The following is a 25,672-nucleotide window of genomic DNA, read 5'->3' as shown; positions in this document are numbered from 1 at the left end:
AATTCGAAGGAGCTATATCACAATTATACAATCATGAAGATAGTATAGAACTCCAGTTATGCAAAGTTAAAGTAGATTTGTATCAACTCTACTACTAAGTAAAGCAATGTTCGAAATAAACTAATAACAGGTATTTCAAGAAAGGAGTTATCGTATCATCAAGGTACTTTAATAAACTGCTATTTACTCACGTAGTTGACATTTATTATTTATAAACACCAAGCCAGATCGACAGATGCAATAATAGTTAGATGGAGTATTTTGACAAATTTCATTAGGTTGGCAAGCATGAGTTTGCATGGTACATTCATTTATATCTTGAATGAATAAATGCCGAAATAATAATCACACCCTTACCAAAATACAAGATATTTCTGACATTTTGTAAAATTGGAAATTATTTTAATCTGCCCTTTAGCAATAAATTCTAATTTATTACTACAGCAAAATTCTATAAGTAACCATGAAAAATTTCCTAATCATTCAGGATCTTGTGCTTACCAACACAAGTTCTTTGGTTAGCATCTATTTTGTAGCCTGGTCTACATAGGCAACGATAACTACCAGCTATGTTCAAGCAGTTGTAGGAGCATCCACCATTATTTACCGAGCATTCATCAATATCTATCGATGATGTCAATAAAATGTATGATTGAGGCATGTGGTGACGATTTATTTCAGGATATAGCATAAGATTATTAACTAAATGATAACTTACCGACGCAAGTTCCAACACTGGTTTTATTATAGCCAGTTCTGCAGGTGCATGTTTCATTTCCATCTTGCTCATAGCAGAAATGGATACCACATTGATTGGGCTGTTGACAAGGAGAACTTGCTAAAATTTAAATTAGCAACAATATAAGAAAAATTGTAACAATCGATTTGCAATAAATCCCACATATTCCATTTAAATAGACAAGTATGTTTCGATTTGAATCACTTTTATCCTCCACGTATAGGTTAATTACGATAGGAATGAGGTAAAGCAATAATCCTTTTAATATTGAACCGCCATTAAAGATGACTAGCCATTACCGTTGCAAGTTTTGTTGTCACTATTGAGGACATAATTAGCATTACATGTGCAGTTATAGCCACCCGGAAAGTTATTACATATTTGTTGGCACTTATTTGCAGAATTGCATTCATTAATATCTAAATGACAATGAATGAATTTGTTAAGTTAAGTAATTGCATAAGTTTATAACGGCAGTCATGAATGTTATCGATAAAAATCTTGTTGAATTGTATCATCAACTTTATATACTAACCTTTGCAAGTCTTTCCGTCAACATCCAAATAGTATCCTTTTGGGCATGTACAACGGTAGGAACCAATATTGTTCACGCAAATATGACTACAATTATGTCGAGATCCTTGACATTCATTGATATCTAAAGAATATGCAAGCATAAATTGAATTAACCTTTCATAAATACTATTCCATACAACTGGAAATTTAAATATGGTCTCCAACCAGCGCAATAAGTTCCGTTTCCTGACATTCCTGATGGACATGAGCCACATGTATAACCTGGTCGTCCAGCCGATGCTGGCTGATCAATACATGTTACTCCTGGAAAGCATGCTTCTGGATTGATTGAACATACATTAAGATCACTTTCACATCTTGATCCTGTATAGCCATTTGAACATTTACAAGGAACTGTCACGAATGTTTCTCCGACTAAAGAATTCCATATGCATCGTCCATTACGTGTACAATTGCACATATTGATGATCGGCGTATGAGTACTTGATCTGCCTTTACTGTCAGTGGCAATAAATATTAGCGTAGCAGGATTAGCAGACCTAACATTCCAGGTAAAGTTACCGATACTACTTCCATTAGTAAAGGTAATTCCACTTGGTAGATTGCCGATTAAAGTAAAATTGACGCTATATCTATTTGCACTGGAAGCAGTTACCAAAAAAGACGTCATGGAGCCAACAGTAACATTAATGGACGAGGGGGCACTTATAACAGGTGGCTCGTGATCTAAGATCGCAATAAAGTTTTACAAAATTAGCATTCAACGAGAAGAGATGCTGACGTTAGAATAATTGATTAGTCAATAATATACTGGTTTCATTGCCATTTACTATAGATACATATATCGCTGTAGTAACATCTTATATAGATAATCTACGGGATAGTATGCAACAGGGAATGTATGTTGCTGTTTCTAACCTAATTCTGTTCGTTCCTTGTTTAGTTGGTCGTCTGTAGATTTGGTTTGTGCACCAACGGTGATAGAATTGGTGGCAGCAACATCAAACAGACAAGCTAGATTTGTGCCACAAACTCTTGTGGCATTGCTTTGTAGACTTTCACTACTAAAGGTAATATTATTGACAAACATAGGCAGATAATTGATAAACGATGGAGGATTACCAGCTAGCAAGCGAGAGCTTGGAGCCACTCTCCCTAATATCATGAAATACGAATAAAAAATTATTGTACAGAATTATAGCGGAGTATTAACTTCTAATTCTTGGCAATATTTTTCATGTCAGCATTAGAGTTTAAATGAGGGTAAAGTTCATTTGCAAATTATTTCTATTTACAGTTAGTTTATTGAAGTATCAGTACTAAATCTTTTCCTAGCTAAAAGTTAAATCAGTCATACTACGGTGGGAACCGATATTCTTTATTTTTATTTGATGACTGAATATGTATATGAATGTGACCGTATGCGAAATAGGTCACGTTCATATACATTAAAAGAACTGGATAGAGATACTTTATCAAACAGTTGACGAAAACACTGCGCTCATGATATCGCTGCAACTGTAACTGAACATCATCGTATATACTGAAGAAGAAAATGTGTATTTAAACTACGATGGTTACCGTATTATATCCACACTATCGAGTCAAATAGTATTTTCATCTTATTTCAAATCGATCTCTACTTACAGGTAGCAGCAATACTGTGAATTTGTTCAGCTGAGGAAGTCGACAGTGAAAATTGTACGCCGGATGCACTTTCAAAATCATTTTGAACTCCATCCCATTTTCCTAATAATCCTTCAGTATTGTGATAGTAGTTTCGAGATAGGGCTAGAGTTATATCAAGAATACCATCTGACCGTTTCATAACACCCAATATAGACCCTAAGTAGGAAATGATGTTTAAATATTAATTGAATTATTATTAAAGTCTTCACTTAAGAATCCCATTAAAGTACTAATATTGATGGAAATTATATAATCTTAAATGCTCTATTTTATTCTTTAAGTTTTGTCTACTAGTTAAGCTTTTGAATCGATTAAATTTATGCAGCATAAAACAGTTCAGATATTTTCTTATACTACGACAAGATACAGTACAAATTTTGATCGAGATTTTGTTGTCTACAGCAAAATTGAAGATCTGTATGGGATTAAATATCGACTAAAATTATGCAATACACGGCAATTCCTTTATTCATTGATGTTTTTCCTGTAATGGTTTATAAAAATGGCGCAAAATAGATCACTGCACAATTCTCAATAACTGTCTCAGGTATTTTATATTATTGCTATGGAATTCATACTACCCAGATATTTAACATATCTGAACCCTAGCTAATTATAAAAGCTTATATTTTTTTCCATTCTATGACTAAAACAGAGATAACTTATAGCTGCAAAACAAGTGTACAGAATAGTATTATTCAAATCTACATATACAGTATGTAATTAATGTAGTATGGCCAAGATGGAACTAATTGGACATATAGCCATACACTGTATATGTATACGAGTTTATATATAGATCATAACGGGTTGAACCGAACCGAACCTTTCTGAGGTCTAGATGTAATAAGTCAGATCTAACTTGGATGCTTAACTAGTTCAATCAATTTGCTCTTAAATATAACAACGGAAAATGGATTATTAGCTACATTTCAGCTTCTACTCTGAGTAATCTAGTATTACAATTAAATAGATTTCTAAATATGCGACATAAAGTAGCCAGATAAATTTAGAATCACGTAAAACAAAGACGGAAGAAAGTCAATTGATGTAGATTGCATTAGAAACTGCCTTCTATCACAATTTTCTTTAACAGTTCATGTTCTACCTAACAGTATAACAATGCTACATAGTGAAATCCAACTATCGTATTCATGCAAGTCCTAAATATGAAAAAACTTGCTGATCTCAATACTTTATTTTCATAAAATTTTCTCTATTAAGATCATGACTGGTAAATTTAAATTTTTAGTCTTTACCTGATTCGAATTGAACACTTGCAGAGGTTCCATTCATGGTAATTAAAACCGAATTATTACCGAAAGGTACGGATGATACATTTCCTACCATCTGCTTAGCACGATTATAGTAAAGCTCGATCTCACCAGTAAAGTTATTGGCTTTAAATTCAACTATTCCGCTGTTACCTTCATAACCACCTACAGATTTAAGTACTGTTGCACCGGCTCCAGGAGAAATTTCATCGCATCGACATTGATATTCGAACGGAACTAAACTGGTTGTGCTATTACGAAGCAAGATAAAATCACCAATCCCATTAAAAGTATAGTTTTGAAAGTCCATAGTAGTAAAATGAGGATCACCCCAAGTCCAAGCTAGGATAAAGATCAGTTAAAGGTGATATTAAAGGAAAAGACATGGTATCTGATGTTTATGAGGATTGCCAGTAATTAGAATAGAATTAGATGCCATATTATGCAGATATCGAAAAATTCATTCAAGAACTGAACTTACCTAGACGAGGTGCATGTCGACAAGCCCCACTTGGATAGGATTTGAAAAATTCAACACATAGAGAGATTGGAGTTTGCTTGTTACAACAGAAACTATGACCTGATTGATCTAGCCTTTCTCCATTCCATCGAGCCAAATATCCAGCATTAAAGTTACGAGGACCTCGTTGATAAGCTCCAAAGCCAGGGTTTGCTAGTCTGTAGCAGCAACGCCGAACAATGCCATTGCGTATAAATCTTGAACGTAAACATATTTGTCCAGCAAAAAAATCATTGAAAATAAAACGTCTATCGAATAATGCTTGTCCGTATGAACATGGGCATAAAATGGATCTGCTGGTTGGACGTGGTTGAGTTAGGAAAGCTCGACAAGATCCTTCGCTCAATCTTTTAGTGCTATTTGTCAATCTAATCAGAAAAGAGTCATGAAAGACGTCAATCTTATTAGCTTAATGTAAAGTTCAATCATGGACAATAATTATATATGTTGTCTCAAGAAAGTGAACGTAAGAGTAAACGGGTTCTGGTTGTAATTTATTTCTACTAATTTATGATAAACTACATCATAAGCGTATTATAATGTTGGAATATCGATCATAATATATTTTGCATCATTAAAAGGAAATGATAAGACGATTTCTATGTAGACTAATCGCCTATTATAATTATAAGATATGGATTCTGATCATAATCTGATTGAAAGATTCAGGACATACGTTAATACTAAAACATAAATAATAATTAATGTGTGATACACAAGTGCAAGAAAATTATGCCACATTATATGGAGGTCAGTTTAGAACATTAATAGTTACAAACATGGTATAGCTAGAAATTCAATAAGAAAAGGAACATCGATGCTAGTTATAGAAGACGAATCATAAGCAAGTTCTTACGCAAATCTCCAGTAGCCACGTTGACCTGAGTTGGATTTATTTCCGGTGACTGACTGCAACAGTCCACTTGTCCCTGACATAATGATATTATGATAAATAGGCTGCATTTCATTGCCATTAGACCATCCAGCTACTGGTAAACCAATATTAGAATTGCTTAAATGGGAATTTTCACTCGGCAAGATCCACTCGATGCCATCTCTAGGATAGCGGAAAAAGGTATAAGTGGAAATCCCATCTGTAACTATTTGGACTTGAAATGTGTTTTTCTAGAAAACAAATAGAAATGAATCATGAAAATAATCTTTAGCAGCAACTGTCTAAACTTGAAAGGTATTTTGGCATAAATTAAATAGAATTTAGTCCAGAGGGAAATCATTTACTAATCTACAATTTTTGTCAATGAGCAAGTTTGAAATTTGGGGAGACACATACCGGAGAAGAAACATTTGCGGTGTTAGAATTTGGCACTATATTCTCCCAGGTTACTTGCAAACCCCACTTCGCACTAAAATTGTTCCTAGAAAATGCCACTCGCGTTTCATTACTGTAAGTAGCTAATTCACTGGGTGACATAGTTTCGTAATAGGTACCGGAACCAGCAGGTTGTTTAGTTGCGGCCAAACACCAAAATGGCGATATAGCAGCCAATCCAGAAATGCTTGTTGCACTACCAAAGGGTATAGGATATTTAACAGGGATATATCGATTGAAAGTCACCATGCCATTACTACAAATCTAAATAAAATTGTTCATTGTTTAACCAAGATTTCATGGATAAATCGCTAAATTAATTCTTTTTAATTACGTAATTTGTATCTAGGCGAATAATTAGACTGAATTTTCTCATTAGTTATGAAAGAATATTAAGACGGCAGCTATGCACTAATTTCTCAACATTAACTCATAATAAGATGGTGCTGGAAAAAAATTAAAAGCAAATAGTAAACGTCTTAACAATACTTCAAGAAATTGCTGTGCTTATTTTTATACTGGCGATGGGATAGGAGTGCAATCGATGAATCGATTAGCAGCTACTATCGAAAGCATCCAAATCTGATTGGTATTCTGAGAATAGCTATTTTTGAATAAGAACCATCGCAATAAATAGCCATAAGCGAACTGATCAGAGACATAATATCAAAATAAACCTAGTATTGATCATTTCACTTTTTATTATATTAACTGAAGTACCGTAGAATATAGTTATAGGCGAATTTTGTAAACAATATGTCGAGATGGTTATAATATTCATGATTTTACTCTAATTAAATGCTCGCTCATCCCCAGCTTCATTAAGCGCTGTGACATCATTAGCAGTAAAAGATAAATTGCGATATTCACAAAATAATTTAATCTCAAAATTAATAGAATAGAAATTATTCAAATTTTGGATCAATTGTTGAAGAAGGCAATCAAGACCAATTTGAGAGACTATCAGTAGCCCATTCAATGGTACTATTATTTATTGAAACATAAATTACTGAATAAAATACTAGCCACAAATAACTTTATAAGCAGATCGATGAAGTACTTTGCAATAACTCAACTTATAAGCAAGTTAAACTGAACTCATTGTGCGCGTAAAAGATGATTTATCATTTACCACGTGTGATAGACTTTAGAATAGCATTTATCAACCCTTGTTGATTAAATAAAAAGATTATGTTACGGCACTGGTTGATTGAAATATTAACTTACAAACGCCTTGTAGTATAATTTGCCATAAATTGGTAATCCGATTGTTGCAGGCACATCGACTGACGGACATAAAATTTCTGGTGATACAGATTTACTTCGGGAGAATGGTCGTAAAGCTCCACTGTCTAATAATAAGATGGTATATACTAGTTAATTATTATAATTATTAATGAATGAGATAGATTTAAGAAATGACCAAAATCATTCCTATACTGTATAGTATTGTATAAGTGGCCATGGCCGTAAGATAAAGGCATTCATAGTTAATTATAGAAAAGATACTTTAATTGGAAAGGAATCTTATCAGCAACTAGTATAGTTTACTGTACATATAGCAAAATAATGCTCTCAAATAGATAGACTTTTGCAGTTTAATAATAAGGAAAAAATATTTACAACCAGTGGTAATATCATACAAGTGATAACAAGAAAGATTTTGCACCTACACTTTGAGCATAGACAGTGAAAATTTCTATCTTAAGCTAGGCGATGAGTATATTAGAAGATGCTTATACTCAAACACTATACCAACACCTCCTTCAAATGTGTTGGAATAAAAGACGCTGAGATCTATTTTTTCTAGCAGACCTGTTTCGTCATGCAAAGCATGCTGAAATTGTATTTTTAAGGAGGCACTATACATATTTAAGCCGTTATAAGAAATTCTGCACTAAAATCCTAAAGGCTCTACTTGACAGCACAAAATACTTAATTAAATTGATAGATGTATAATTAAAACGACTTTGAAAGCTATGATTTTAACGTCACGAACTAGATTAGCAATTACTGTAAGAGAAAAGGGCATGAAACTATTTTATTATGATGAAGAAGCCTATAGTTACTACATCAGAAATATGCAGTGCAGAGACTTTCAAAATATTGCATCAGGTCTTGAAATAAAGCGTAAGCGACGAAGTCATTACTAAAATGTTAGATTTAATTGCTGCGATCAGAACTAAATTAATAGATGTTATCAAAGACTAGGCTAGATGACTAGTATAAGAGTCTTTTTAGAAGTTAATGGAAACGATATGTATTTGATTCCATTTGGTATCAAGACTTATGTGGGTAGTAGCTCCAAAAGGATTAATACTCAAAATATTTAGTTCGCGAAAACGGTAATAACTTCCGTAGCTCATTTTATATTATGGTGAGCAGAATAATCAAGTCGTTACGAATTTTCTTTTCAAGTTTAAGTTGAGTAACACAAACTGATTCATCGTTAACATAATAATGAAGATAGAGAATAACTGTTCGCTGTTATTTCATCATTGACCTGTTTTAAACTTAATTCATTTTACTATCACAAACATATCGAAAATTATCATTTTTCCCAAACACAAAATTAATTGGTATTACTGATCTATTACCGAATGGAAGAGGGCGTGTAGGAGTTGGCGTAGGCTGTCGAGTAGCTGCAGGCCCAGTTGTCGGCTTCAATATTGATGAAGTCATCATCGTAATAGTATCAGTATCGTAAGTCGACATTGGAAGATCAGAAAACACAGTCTCTCGAATTGTAGTGTGAATGATAACTTCGTCACTGTGAGGTATCATAGAAATCCCTTCTGCTCTTAATGCCGAGATAAAACAGCTTAGAAAGAGCGTTAGAATAGGTAAACGAATCATCTTGAGGCGAAATAGTAGAATAGATGGAGAATATCAAGGGATAATAATCGATTTGAGTAATGTCCAACGCTTTTAACACGAAAATAGTGCAAACTAGATGAAATTTTTTCTTGGCGTGGACGACACCTTTAGTTGCAGCCAATGTCCAACACTACTGCAACCATCGTGCTATTTTGATGACCTAATATTACTTAACTATCCAATTGACGGGCGTTTCAGTGTACATCATGGGCTATATTTGTTAATTACCAATGCTAACCCAGCCCAAACTTTCACGCTGTGGCTTGATGACCCGAAATAAAAGGCAAAGGTGGTTGGCCACACGATGGAATGTTGCTGATAATTTCAAGAATAGAATAGCCATGACAAACAAAATAATGTAACAATAGATATCCCGCATGCAAGGTATATTATTCAAAAAATAATAAGTCTCTTTTTCATCCCCAACAAGCTTGCTTATAGGTCATTAGAGGCTACTCTTAAGACTATTTCTCCAGTAGCCTTGACAGTTCTAAATTAGACCGAGACCACGCGCAGGTATAAGAACTAATATTTTTCGTAAGACATCAGTTTCATATCTTTACCGACATGTTTATAGGCGTATTTGCTTGCATAAAAGATTAGTTAATTAATCTTACTAGTAATATCAATTTTTTCATTATCTTTCCGGTTCACTTATTATAGGTTTGCCTAATGATATCAAATTTACACTACCGAAGCAAATGCATAATCCTCGCTTGAATATCTATTAATGATTATCATGATCGTATTGTTATAGCGGCGTCCCTGGATTATGTTAGATAATGGTCTAATAAGTTAATAAATGTTGCAATAGCTATACTCAAATTATTAGTACTATGAAAGATTCAAGAAATGATCAATCCACTACCATCCACTTGATCATAACTGACAATAATCTAATATGTTTATGACAGCTGTACGACCATCTTAAAAATATGAGTACCGTAAAAGAGCCAAGATATGATCGAGTGAATACAACTGATTACCATCTATCTGATGGATAATGGTCCAATAAGTTAATGAAAGCTATATGGTCATATTTGAATTATTAATACTGCAAAAAAATTTTTAATATGATCAAGTTATTACAATGTATTACCATCTACGGTAGTTCATTATAATGGATAATGATCCAATAAGTTTATAAATGCTGTGAGACCATCTTTAAAATATGAGTACTGTAAAAGAGTCGAGATGTAATTAAAGGGATTGAAATTCATTACTATCCACCTGATGATAAATAATGGTCTAACAAGTTTATGAATGGTTTTATGGCCATATTCAAATTATTAGTACTGTAAAGTGTCAAGAAATAGTCGAGATAATACAATCGATTACCACTCATCTCATCGCGACGGATAGTAATCCAATAAGTTTATGAAAGCTGTAAGACCATCTTGAAAATATGAGTACTGTAATAGAGTCGAGTGATTACAATTCATTTCCATCCATCTGACGATAGATAATGGACCAATAAGTCAACGAGTCCTCTATCAGCCATACCCAAATTATTGGTACTGTAAGAGAGTCAAAAAATAATCAAGTTATCACAATCCATTATAATTACCATCCACTTCACCTCACCATAAATGGATAATAGTCCAATAAGTTCAGGAAAACTATATGAGCATATTGAAAGTAAGAGTACCGATACTGTAAAATAGTTAGGATTTGATCAAACGATTACAATTCATTACCATTCACCAATGGTAATAGAAAATGACTTAAAAAAACCTACAGGATCATATCAAAATTATTAGTGCAGTAAAAGAATTAAGAAATGAGTTTTAAAATCCATTGCCATCTAGCTGATCATGATGAATAAGGACCAATAAGTTTATAAAAGCTACATGTATATGGCCATATTTAAATTATTAGTGTGTCCAGCTGACCTCGACATATAGTAATCTAATAAGTTCATAAATGATATACGGTCATATACAAAGATCCTTATTAGTATAAAAGGGCTCGCGATCAAGTTTTTGTATCACATTACCATCCACTTGATTATGATTGATTACAAGCCAGTAAATTGATAAGTGATTTTACAGTCAAACTGAAATTACTAATACTGTAAAGAGTACAAAAATGATCAAGTTATTTCAATCGTTTTTAATCACCTTGATATGATTATGCATATTATTGAAGAGTGAATCACCATCATAAATGAAGCTAATCAAAGTTAAAAATTAGTTTAAGAATAGGTTAAGATGAATGCTATATATGATAAGATTTCATCGATGGTCATTAGTTATTAGTGAAATAAATTGATCTTAATTTATGCCGTATATTGAGAAAAAAACGTTCGGATTATTCCTCTTTTACGGCGATATTAAATTCATCCAAAATTGTACAATTTTGAAGCCAGAATAATCTCAAATTATACTTACACTGCATTTTTAAAAGTAAAATAGTGCGATCATTCCAGTTGTAAAGGAGTATTTAACCAGGATCGTACAATTCTAAAGTCACAACAGTCTCGGTATATAGTTTTAAAATGGTATAGTGTCTCTATCATACCCTAGTTGAGTAACATTCAACCAAGACCATGCACTTTTAAAGCCAGAATACTCCTAAATTTGATAGACTTTAATAGGAAAATATTTCAATCATTGTCGTTGGAGGGATATATTCCACCAAGATCATGTAATTTTAAGGCCAGATCAATCTCAATTTACAGTTTAAAAAGGCAAACCATCATGATCATTGCCCTTATAGAGTGATACTCAATCAATATTATACAATTTTGATGCCTAATCAACATCAACTTTAGATTTAGAAGAACATAACTGTCATCATTATTCTCATTGTAAAGTAATATCGAACCAAGATCGTATAATTTTAATGCTTAATTAACCTTAAGACAAAAAATTAACCAATATCTATCACTCTTCATCGCTGACCCTGTAATTTTAACTAAGATCGTACTATTTTAATGCTTGATTAAAGTTTAACTTTAAGGCAAAACTTAGTCAATATCAACAACTCTTCATTGTTAACCCTACCAGCATTAATTTAAATATTTCTTTCTAACCAAAATCGTGCAAATTTTTTAATACTTGGTTAGCTTCAAGGTAAAACTTAGCCAATATCTACAACTCTACATCATCGACCTTATAAAAATTAATTTAAATGTTTTTATTAACACCATTTATATGTGTTTTACAGCTACAAGAAATCTAGTCTGAGAAATCGTAACAAAAATATCAAAATTGCTATAACAATGACTGCATAGCCAATAATTAAATAACTCTTTATTAATTAAATAGGAAAATAAGTGGCCTTATGAGCTTAAAAACCTAGTGGACTACAACATACCAACACAGTACTTGTATCCAATTTTCAAGCCGTAGACTGCATCATAAACAAAGTTGTTATCAATAACTTTGAGCAAGAATCTGCTGTAGGAAATTGGATTGACCAGTAAATGATAATTTGAAAACAATTGATTTCATTTATAAAATAATGTTCATGCTGAACATATTTAGCTAAGTATATTAGCTATCAAAATATGAAAATGACTTGTTTATTAGAATTAAATAAGTGCTCATGTCATGTTTATCCATTCATGGCATCATTATCATGACCATCCATCATGCATTATCGAATATTGCGATATGAATATGTTCTGACAATTTATAGATCATTTAGCTTGGTGAATTCTTCTGCTTTCTCGCTATATATTCTGGTTAATTCTCGAGATTTCTCATTAGCACGACGAGCAAGTGATCGGCTCCTCTTAAAGTAATACCTAGAACAATAAATAAAATATAAAAGAGAAATTAGCCTTATTTTATATATCATATCTTCTTTTCTATCCTATTCAATCTATCTATGAATTTGTAGCTAAAACGTAGGTTTAAGTTTCGTTTAAAGCTAAATTCATAACCAACATGAATAAAATTACCCTAAGAATGCAAAAAGGATCAAGACTACGCCACCGCCAATGCCTAATGTTAGGCCAATGATCAAGTTATCACTATTAGGAGCAGTAACAACCGTTGGTTTAATAGTTGGTTTAGTAGTTGGTTTGCTAGCTGATCCAGTTGTTGAAGCAATAGTTGGTCTAGAAGTGGGTATCCCTGTAGTAGGCTTTGGCGTTGGAGTAACTTGTTGAATACCAGTTACGCGAAGAGCATTAACGGCTGCAGAAAGATGCATTTGGTTAGCACTGACAATATTAGTCAGGACATTACTAGGTAGAACAGTTGCTGAACCACCAACAGGTAGTTTCACGTAGAATTCGACGACATTATTGTTGCTATTCCATCATAATAAAAGAAGGCATATCATTGAGTTTATATCCAAGGTAAAATTATATTGAAGAGCACAGAACAAATAAGTAAATTACCCTAAAATCATTGGATAGCCCGGACGAATATGTACGTTGCCTTGATTAAATGCCACACTATCATAAATTAGCATCATTGTTAGTCCTTATGCTTATATAAAATAGATATAACATTACATCCATCAGGAAATAGCAATAACTTATCCGTATCGTAAATTATAGTCACTTCATGCTCTGGCTATTCTATCAAATATTATTACTGTGCTTAGATATTGATCGAGTAATCACGTGGAGAAATAGCACATGGATAAATTAATCAGTTATCCTTAATTTAAACTATTAGGCCAATATTTGTTGTTCATAACGGATTCTTATACGATTTACCATTATTTTAATTATATCAGAAAATTAAACTGCCGTAAGTGCATGATATCGACTTTAAAACAAATTCCAGAACAGAAATCAAGCCTCTTGTTACTTACTTTTGATTCTGAAGTGAACACGTCTGGTATTGGCTTTGACAATAGCGAGTAACCACTATAGCTAATCCTGCTTTAAATTGATCTCGGTAATTGCTAGCCCACTAGAAAATCAAAGTGCATCATTAGTGACAAATTGCAAGGATTAAAAGAGGTTATTCTCCATAATAAAAGATTGAATCATCCAATCTTTGAAGTAGTAAATGGAACCCTCCAATGAAACAAATTGAACATCCTATCCTACCAGTATGCTATTGGAATATTCGAATGTTGCTTGCACAGAATTGGCAATTTCATTGCTGTTTGGAGTCGCCGGTGTTGGTTGAACATAATTTGATGGTTCTAGTGCATCAATTAAGGATATATTACCATCAATGACCCAATAATTATATCATACAGTTAGCTTATGCCTTTATCAAAATGTGATTTTTTATATTTTGTATCTTGAATGCTCAATTCCTAGTCTATTAGAATATCGAATACGACGGTATTATTTCAACGTACTTATTTCACATTTTCCATCCATGAATACAAGACCAGGTCGGCAGATACAGTAATAATAAGTTGGGGTATTTCGACATAACTCAGTTGCTTGGCAGGAATCAGTACCAGCGGTACATTCATCAACATCTTTAGAAAATTTCAAAGGTTGATTTAGATTTTAATCAGCAAACTTAGGCTATTAGGACGTAAGTCATTGCTACGTTTGCAAAACTGTAAGATTAACAAATTTATCATTATTACCGATGCAATTTTTTTTGCCGGTATCTAGCTGATATCCCTGTCTACAAGAGCAAAAGTAGCCGCCATTGGTATTATTACAGTTTTGCGAACAACCACCATTATTTATTAAACATTCGTTGATATCTTTAAGTGATAGAAAAATAGCAGAATTTTAGTAATATTCTGATAGATCATACAGTTGTTATACCAATAATCGTCACAAGTATGACACAGGTTTACTAGTTTACTTACCAGTACAGTTGCCATTCATGTCTTTCCTATATCCCTTCCTACAAGTACACACTTGATTTCCACCTTGCATTTGACAGAAATGCATGCCACAACTATTTGGCTGTGGACAAGGAGCAGTAGCTGAAAAAAATTGATTTTATTAATGGGTGAAATTCCAATGATAACTACAGTACTATTCCTCTGTATAAGCCACATTAATATATCAAGTATTACATGATGATTCCTAAAGTATTAATGTTCTAGGCACGCTAGAGAGTATCCCACGCTATATTGCAGCAGTATTTTACTAAATCTACTGTATCTCATAATATTGCATCTGGTGACTTATACATGCCATATTATAACATTAGGTAGGACTATTTCACAACATCTACATAGAACTTTACCATTGCATGTTCGCATATCAGGATTCAGCGCAAAGTTGGTATTGCATGAACAATTATAGCCACCCATAGTATTGATACAAATTTGCTGACAGTCATTGGTCGAATTACACTCATTTATATCTACATAAATAGCATTCAATCAGTAAGTTTCATATTAGCCTAACGGTATTAAAATCTAATAGGGAATGAGGAAAAGCAAGCATGATTGTTAAATCTTTTAAACCTTGGCACGTTCTTCCATCCATGGCCAAATAATATCCGCTAGGACATGTACATCGATATGAGCCAATAGTATTAACGCAAATACTACCGCAATTACCATTGGATACTTGGCATTCATTGATATCTACAAGGATATATAAACATTTGCTCATTATTTCATTCGATCATGTTGCCTTTGTTAGCATTATTTTTCAAGCAGAATATCTTCACTAACCTATACAGTTGACTCCATTTCCTGAAAATCCTACAGGACAACTACCACAAGTAAAGCCAGGTAATCCAGCTGACGCTGGTTTATCTGTACAAGTTACTCCAGGAAAGCATGCATCAGCATTGGCGGCGCATCCATCAATATCGCTTTCACATCGTGATCCTGTATAGCCAGCTGAACATTGGCATGGAACGGCAGCGAACGCTTCTCCAACTGCAGAATTCCACATGCATTGGCCATTCATGGAACAGTTACACATATTAACCACTGGCGTAAAAGTACTGGACTTTCCTTTACTATCAGTTGCAATAAAAGTTAGCGAAACAGGATTAGCAGACGAGACATCCCAGCTAAAGCTACCAACAGCGCTTCCATTGACAAAGTTAATTCCCTTCGGTAAATTGCCCGTTAAGGTAAAATTAATGTTGTATCCATTCGGGCTAGTAGCAGTTATGACGAAAGATTCGTTGGAGCCAACAGTGACATTGATGGATGATGGTCCAATCATACTAGGAGGTTCATGGTCTGAGGCATAGCGGAGAGAAATAAATGATAACAAAGTTAAAGTCACCGTCTTACCTATAGTAATGAGTCGGCTATAAACTACAAAGGTATTTCTTGGTGGAACAAAGTGATAGAGTAATTCTACAAGTATCAGAATATTAGTAATACAACAGTTACTATTGAAACTTACCTAATTCTTCCTTTTCTCTGGTTAGAGTCTGGCCAACAATTTTGGATTGATTCCCTACGCCAATAGAATTGGTCACTGCTACATCAAATAAACATGCTGGATCTGAGCCGCAAACATCCGTTGCGTTCCCTTGCAATTCTGGTGTGCTAAAGTTTACGTTGTTGGTAAAGACGGGCTGATAATCTAATGATGACGGAGGATTACCGACTAACAGCCTTAGATTGGCAGATACAGCCCCTACAAATTGCAAATGGAATAGAATTGATGTTGACAAATTGCTATTATATTAATATTCCAGATATGTTAGATGATGATGAGTGTTATCGCATATATTTTATTTAAGGTAAGTAGCTTACACGTAAGACCAATTCCGTGTATTTCTTGAGGAGTTTTAGTAGCAATGCTATGTTGTACGCCTGAGCTACTTGTAAAGTCATTGGATGCTACTCCATCCCATAGACCTAACAGTCCTTCAGTGTTGTTAAAATAGTCTCGCGATAATGATATCGATGAATCCAGAATATTATCAGGGCGCAAGCTAGACTGTATTACAGTTCCTATGTGATTCGAAAATATGATCAATTTATTAATTGTTGAGTTATTTATTTATTAACATCTCCTCTGCGTCTAAGCTTTCGAAAGCAATATACGAATAGATCATAATCGACTACCAGACCATTCGATAGATTTCGAAAAGCAATATATACGATATTCATTAACTTAGCTAATACTGCGATACTGATTTTCACACTTCCTACACCGACCTGACTCAAATTCAGCAGTGATGGTTGTTCCATTTAGGGTAACGTATATTGCACCATTACCGAAAGTGACGGATTGATTTCCAACCATCTGCAATGTGCGGTTATAGTAGACATCCACTTGTTTAGTTACATTATTCGCTTTAAATTCAATTATACCACTATTGCCTTCATAACCACCAACAGCATTAAATACTGTTGCACCAGCACCGTTGGAAACTTCAACGCAGCGACTTTGAAATTCGAATGGAACTGCGCTCGCTGTCCGATTGCGGACCAAGGTAAAATCGCCAAGTCCATTAAAGGTATAGGTGAGAGAATCCAAAGTAGTGAAATGAGGATCTCCCCAAAACCAGGCTGTGTTTAAATGGAAGAAAAATAAAAAGAAATGAATACAGTCACTGTCAGTTAACAAATCGATTCGTAAGGTATATCGAAATTATTGCTATACGAGTAAAATGAAATCAATTTGAAAGATGCAACATACATAGGCGTGGTGGACGGCGACAATTTCCACTTGGATACTGCCTGTAGAACTGAAGGCATAGAGCAATGGGTGTTTGTGAATTACAACAGAAACTATGCCCACTAGTATCTAATCGGCCTTGGCTAAATCGAGCCACAAATCCTCCATTAATGTTAGTCGGTCCTCGTTGGTAAGCACCAAATCCTGGCCTCCTTAATCGATAGCAGCATCGTCGACTAAGGCCATTGCGAATAAATCTTGTTCGATAGCAGATATGATTAGCAATAGAAGCATCGAATTGGAAACGTCGATCAAAAAGAATTTGTCCAAATGAACAAGGACATCGAAGTGGATTGCCAACTGGTGTTGCTTGAGCTAAGAATGCTCTGCAGGAACCTTCGCTAAGTCTTCGAGTAGCATTAGTAAGCCTAAAGGTCAAAATGATAGCAATTAATAACAATATTACGGTCATCATCAACATTCAATTATTTAATTTACTAGCAGCAAGAACAATTTTCAAAGATGAGTTTTTCTACATCTTTATATCTTCTTTATATCTACTCATTACTCGTGGAATATGTTAATATAGCAATATTACTTACGCAAATCTCCAGTAGCCACGTTGGCCAGTGTTGGTCTTCATGCCGGTTAAAACCTGCGAAATTCTGAGTGTTCCTGATTTACTAATACTTTGATATCGAGCAGGCATTGATCGACCAGCACTCCATCCGGCGACAGGTAGACCAACTCTTATATTGGTTAGCAGGCTATTATCAGCGGGTAATGACCACATAATACCATTTCTTGGATAACGGAAGAGTGTATAAGTCGAGATCCCATCGGTTAATAACTGCAATTGGAAGGAATTTTGCTGCGAATATATTGAGAAATAGGAAGCTTAAGATTGGTCTCTAGATAGTTATAATAAATTGCTAAATCTTTGATGATACCTATGGAATATCATTTTTTTAATACCTACCATTGTTGAATTGGGCTGTGCACCATCGGCTAAGATGTTTTCCCAAGTAACTTGTAATCCCCAAGTTGCATTAAAATTAGGCTTCTGAAATCCAGTTCGGATCTCGTTGCTGTATGTGGTTAATAAATCCATTCTAAGTGTTTCGTAATAAGTACCAGTACAATTGGGCTGTTGAGATGAAGCTAAACACCAAAATGGTGAGATAGCTGTCAATCCTCTAATAGCAGCAGAGCTACCAAACGGCACAGGGTATTTAATCCAAGAATTTCGGTTGAAAGTAACCATGCCATTGCCACAAATCTAAAATCGGATACCGGTAATATGAATTAAAGATTTATCTGCGTAGGATACTATGGCAGGAAGGATCACGAATCGAATAAAGAGAATGGAAATGAGTGTGTCTAACGTAGTATAATTATAATAGATCATCATTTAAGCCGTCTTTTACTTTCTTCCGGACGGTCTAGCTGTGTCTAACGGCCTCTTTACAGTAAGCTTAAAGATTTAAAATTAAATTTTTCCATCAATATTGGTGCTATTAACGGTACTCTCCTGGAATCAATGATCTATAGGATGGTTGCCTGTGTAGGATTAATTTTCACGAGTATTCGATTAGGGGTTGTCTAAGGGCTTTCAGATAGTTGATCAAGTAATCATTACACTACTGCCACTAGTCTAACCCGGTTTCTACTGTAAGAGCAATAACTGTTATTACCCGTAAGTACACCCATATGATAATCTTCCTTCTTTGTTCTATTAATTTATATGAAGTTGTAGTCATTTTCTCAGTCATAAATCGATCCACTTCGTCGATTCTGAGGATAAGGGGAGAAAATTCAAATCAATTTTTACACGATATTGATACTTACGTAAGCTTTGTAGTATAACTTTCCGTAAATTGGTAATCCAATGGATTGTGGTATATTTACGCTTGGACAAGTAGCACCGCATGGGACAGCCATATTCTTGGAAAATGGACGTAAATTTCCACTATCTAATTATTCGATTTAATTCAATGTTAGCGATCAAATCTGATCGAAGGTAGCTGATAGTATTAAATTTTATCATTTATTACTGTTGCTTTCAGTTAAAAAAAATGAAGTTACAAACTTTATCATCTACAGTTTATCGAAATTGCAAGAAATCTTATTAAATGAATAATGGTATCTGGTTGAAAAAGATAGCAATCTTCCTATTTCATATATTTCAGAGTATTTTAATTCTATGCCGGTGTTTTTCTCAGAGCAAGGATCGCATTACCCCGCCGCCATTCCATTATAGTCCAACAGATTAATTATAGCAAAGGATTATAGTAATTTTTTTTCGCATCGCAGACCATCTCTAGACAGTTTATCATTAATATCTGGCCTACAAATTTTTTCTAACGTCGATCTTACCGCTAGCTGGCGTTGGTTGCGGGGTTAAGGTAGAGGTAGGATTAGTTGGTGGTGCAATGCTGGAGGAAAACATCATCGTTGTTTGCATACTCATAGTACTTTCAAAACCAGTTGTAATGGAAGATGTAACAACCACAGCGGTAGATTCTGTAATCAAGACGTCAGAGTCACTAAAAAGGAAGAGTGACATAGATTCTTGAGCAGAAACCGGTGCTGTTGTAAAACAGCCCAAGACGATGGCTAAAACCGCCAATTTCAGCATGGTGAAGATTGTCTTTTAATCAAGTTCAAACACTAAAAAAATGAAGGTTAGAAAATCTAATGGGCAATCAAGATGGATCTAAATATAATACAACGGATCGTTTCGATCGGACTTCTTATTAGGATGGAAAGCAAACGAATTAATTTGCCTTAGCAGGGAGCTTTAACCAAGTAAATTTAGTTAATGTCGGCGCCGTTACCACCCAACAGTGAAAACAGGCCGTCCAATGATGAGTAAATTTGATCGCCGCCGACAAAATGCGGCTTAGGTGTGGAATCGACGTCAATGCATTAGTCATGCCGTGCCCAACCCAAAGTTGCTGCCTTAGGCTATTCTTGTAATCAACAAAGACTTAGTTTTACTGCATTCATAGAAAGGATAGAGAATAACTAATCAATTCAAACAGTTACCATGATCTGCTATTCTTATGTAGATTGGGAACATAACTGGTAAACAATCGATGTTGCCATTCTGGTAACCATACTCGTTGATGCTTGCTTTTGTATTCAATTTGGAATAGTTTACTTCTTTATTCTGAAGAATTCTTGACGTAACACGCCTATTAGTCTCTGCATGGAATAAAATTCTTCAACAATCATGGAAATAATGATATCAGCTCGACGAATTGTATAAAAATAGATCGACTTACTTTAATTGAAACCCAGAGCGATGCAAGTTAAAAAATAGCGAAAAAAAGGAAACTCTTCTATTTCTACTGTGCATTTAAAATTGTATTCGCCATCTCTTCTTCATCCTATGGATTACCGGCATTGGATCACTTGATTGTCAATAACTGACGTTGTTGATGTGTAATTAGTTCATCAAAATAGTTTATATGCTAATTGGCATGACAAAGTAAAGTAACCCTGATCATTCTCTTTTTACGGCCACAGTACTGAGCATCTTTGTTGCTTATATAGTAAATTTTTTCCTGCTTTACTCGTTAGGCAAATAAGTCACAGACACTTATTTACTTCAAGCACATAAAGTTTGATATTTTAAATCACACCTTTTTATTCCTTTAACGATTATTGTAGAATACAGCAAGAGTAAAATGATGCAGTCATTTCAAGTAAATGAACGTACAGTACGGGCAGTTAGAAAATGAATTTCAAGGCTGCCATAGATGAATTGATTGCTGATGATTAAATAAATGCGGTTGGAATAGCAATCATGATACACCTTGAAGAACTAGAGTTAAGCAATATCATCCTAGTTTTGATAATCCTTACAGCGTCTAATTCTGAATCATCAAGCATCATGGAGATAAACATAGCAAAAATTCATTTCAAATATTTAAAATAATTTGTAATCATAGACTTCTAATTCTAACGGACTACCAAATGCCGCTGTAGTACTTGCATCCAATTTTCAAGCCGTAGACTGCATCATAAACAAAGTAATTAAAAATTCCTATACGCAAGAATCTGCCGTAAGAAATTGGATTTCTGTATAATATTTTACGTAACGTAATCAAAATAAAACAATATTGATAAAATAGTGGCCTAAAAATAAAATCCTATGTTGAATAAAGGCCAAACGATTGGTAAACTACTTCTACAAATGTAAAGACGATAGTAATAAAATAGGTTACCCCTGACGACATGAAAGTTGACAAGCAAAATTACAAGTCATTTAGTTTGGTTAATTCTCTCGCTTTCTCGCAATACAGCTTGGATTTTCGACCTTCTGCCGCGTCAGGCCTTTTACCTTTCCTAAAGTAATATCTACAAGCGTAATACCAAATAGATTTAAATAAGGCTCTTGATTGCGTTGCAATGACAAAATAGATTCAGCTATGTAACAGTATAATAATTGGAATTATAATGTCAGCTTGTCTAGACCAGTACAACTATAAACTAATTCCATCCAAACGATACATCGTAAACCTATAACAATAAACAGTAATCATAATCCCAAATCTTATAATTTGGTTTGAAAAAGCCATTTTAAGTCTTGATTAAGCTAGACATGAAATCAATCATCTATTAAGCTTTTGCATATATATTTATAGCGATCTAGCAGCAGTATAGATAATGTGGGCTTATTAAAACCATCTGATATAACATCAAACATATCATGACTAATCGGATATACAGTACAAGAAAATTTAAGGTTATCAGTCTAGTATACTGAAGGTGAGTACTGTAAGATGCTGTTACAACCATACCCAATATTATTTATCATTCTATCTTTACTAATCGGATATCAGTACAAGGAAATCTAAAGTTATGAAGTCGTATGAGCAATAGCTTTATGATACTACTAAAACCACGCTTATTATACTGTCTATCATTCTATCTTTACTAATTGAACATCAATGCAAGGAAATCTAATGTTATCAGATAATATGGGTGAGAATTCTATGATACTATTAAAACCAATCTATGAGATAAGTAGATATTAATATCAATTGATTTTCCATCAATGCATATAGATCCAACAGTACGAGTTAACATAAGTAAGATTTATAACACTCAGCTATTATTAAAAACTTATTTGATATCTTTACCATTCACCAGCATATGCAAAAAGTTTATTACTATCATGCAGCAAGCAGGATCAAAATTATGTTGGCCAGTATGAGTAAAGTTGTTAGACTTAATTAAAGCTATACTTGAACATTTTAGCGTAATAAATCATTTATCATAATAAATTTCATGTGAGCAAGCGCAATTCGTGATAAGACTTTTCCATTAAAACCTGATAAATTTTAGGATGGAAAGCTATTATATAAAAATATAGAATGGCATCTCATTAATATCCCATGAAATATATTGAAGACTATCGTGAAGTAATGGTAATCTATGATAGCGCAAAAGTGTGTGCGAACAGGAGTTATAACTGCTAGATCTGGTAAAGACCACCTTGATCTATTCTAAATATTCTTAGCTAGTCTTGAAGCTGTCTAAGCAAATCGATGGCAATCCGCTTAAGACATCATAAAATCAAATATTGGCAATAAACCTACGATACATGGGTTAGTAGGAGTAAAAATGGGAGACTGAATTGAAATCTCACTTGGCACCCTATTAAAACCCCATTAAAGTCACACATAACATCTATTCTAGCGAATCTTGCAGCAGTACATGCAAATCGTCGGCGATCAAATTGCACTCCGCATAAAATATCATATAAACAAATATGGACAGTGAGCTCAAGATTACAGGGACTAGTAGGAGAGAAAAATGGAAGACTTACTTGAAATCTCACTTGATAACTCTCCTCACTAATATTTTATGAGTACAGGTAAATACATAGTGATCATGCAGCAATCTGCAATTGGCTATGTGAGCTAGTATGTGTAAAAACTTTTGACATAATTAATAAAAAATACATTACAAGTCTTTGACTCCATATAGCAATCATAATCTAAAATCGTAAAACCTAGTAATATCGAAGCTTTGAGTATATTAGAATCTTACCCAGCAAATGCAAATAATAATAACACCACACCACCACCAATACCTAACGTTAAGCCAATTATCAAATTATCTCTCGAAGATACCGTAGATAATGTTGTAGCCATAGTAGGTTGCGATGTTGCAACTTGTGAAATAGTAGTGACTCGTAGAGCACCAACCGCAGCTGCCATATGGATCGAATTATTTCTTACAATATTAACAAGAACAGTTGAAGGAACAACTTTGGAAGCTCCAACTGATTGAGCACTTGGCGGTAGGTTGACGTAGAAGATGACGAGGTTATTATTGCTAATATCATATAGCATTAGTGATAATTGGTTAGATGTATTTTACGAGTCATGAAAGAATTTAAAATGTAGCTGCAAAATGGTATAATATACCCATTGGCTTTAGGATAGCCTGGCTGGATTTGGATGTCACCTTGCGTAAAAATGGAGCTATAACAGGAAAATCCGAAAAAACAACTCCAATTAAAATAACTGTCGCTAAGCATAAATCATGGTGCTATTAGTGCTGCTCGTAACTCTGTTCCGGATTGACATCTTCTCTACGAGTTTCAAAATTTAGACTATACCTTCGATTCTGGATCATGCAATTCTGACTTTGACTGGCACAGTAATTGGTTACAATCACAGCTAAAGCTGCTTTAAATGCATTATTGGTATTCATATTCCACTGCAATCATAACCCAAATAAATAAAAAATAGGAAAAGATAAGATAAGAATATGCAATAAAATCGATGTAATCAGATTACAGAATGAAGATGCCAGTTGTATTTGGACGAATGATCAACCTGTGTTGCACTACCATACTGAAATAGAGCTTGAACGGAATTCTGGGTCTGATCGGCATTCGGTGGAGGTTGAGTTGGTGGAACATAATTGGACGGAGCTAAACAACCAAAAAGATAGTTATAAATCAGAAAAAGACCAAAGAACCACATCCTAAGTAATTACACTTGAAAATAGCTGTATGTTTGGAACTAATGGTAGATAAATCAATGTTCTCCATCAGCATTTGTTCTACAATCTTACGTAGTTGGCATCTTCCATTCATGAATACTAGCCCAGGACGACAAATACAGTAATAATTTGATGGTGTATTTCGGCAAATTTGTGTTGGCTGGCATAAATCATCACTTCTAGAGCATTCATCAATATCTTAATAGTAGAAAGAATAAGATGGAAATTAATATAGTGACATAGAAATAATATTGGAAAACTGCATATTTATCAGAATGAAGTACTTCTTTCGGGTTAACAAATCTAATATTCGTCATGATAAACAAGATCCTACAAGTAATGTGGCTAACATTCCTTTCAATTTCCGTAGGTAATGCACCATTTATCATAAATAGGTGTTCTTACCTCTACAGAATTCAGTAGAATCCAGTAAATACCCTTTTCTACACATGCAACGAAAACTTCCGACGGTATTGTCACACAGTTGAGAACAGCCACCGTTGTTAGCCAAACATTCGTTGATATCTGTATCATTTCCGGACAAGAAAATTAGCCTATAGAACTCATAGTTGAAAAATTTCAATCTCATCATTACCGCATTGATGTTGTAGCAAACTAACCTATACAGGTATTAGGACCAGTTAATCGATAGCCTTTTTTGCAAGTACAAATTTCAGCAGTGCCTTCTAGATGGCAAAGGTTATTTCCACATACATTCGGTTGAGGGCAAGAATTATTTGCTATTTGGAATACGTGCAAAAAGTAATTGAGTTTTCAAATCTACCATATGTAGCAATATAACATAATATCTATTAAGAGTAAGAACTATCAAAGAGAGAAAACTAATATAACCTCTGCAAGTCCGACCATCAACATTAAGGATAAAATTGGCGAAGCAAGAACACCGAAAACCACCTGGCTGATTAATGCATGTTTGCTGACAGTTATTTAGTCCAATGCATTCATTTATATCTTAAGATATGATTTACACACATAAATTAATTAACTTTAATTCAGAAATCTATTGTTTATCGTCTTTTTTACTTGATAGAATAGAGAAACGATTTCAAATTAATCAAATTAAAGGCAGAATCGAAGCATTACCTTGACACCCCTTGCCATCAGCATTTAAGCGATATCCAGATCGACATTGACAACGATAAGAGCCAACCAGGTTGACACAAGTTTGATTACA

At 34.0% G+C, this 25,672-nt stretch overlaps 1 protein-coding gene across 1 annotated transcript; it reads right to left on the bottom strand.

The window, feature by feature from the left end:
- Positions 1–475: 475 nt before the first annotated feature.
- TRIADDRAFT_33760 (uncharacterized protein) lies at positions 476–25,672 on the bottom strand (the record flags this gene model as incomplete). Its single annotated transcript, XM_002118133.1, has 11 exons — positions 476–624; positions 1,039–1,158; positions 1,275–1,397; positions 1,481–1,639; positions 14,481–14,603; positions 15,098–15,217; positions 15,321–15,466; positions 15,530–15,602; positions 24,499–24,675; positions 24,883–25,002; positions 25,582–25,672. Coding segments are annotated over 11 exons (1,401 nt in total), but the record flags the coding sequence as incomplete, so codon positions are not given.

Source organism: Trichoplax adhaerens, genomic scaffold (assembly GCF_000150275.1).
Source record: "Trichoplax adhaerens TRIADscaffold_38 genomic scaffold, whole genome shotgun sequence".
NCBI classification, from domain to species: Eukaryota; Metazoa; Placozoa; class Uniplacotomia; order Trichoplacea; family Trichoplacidae; genus Trichoplax; species Trichoplax adhaerens.
The sequence above is the reverse complement of the archived record's forward strand: the minus strand, read 5'-3'. Positions and strand labels throughout refer to the sequence as shown.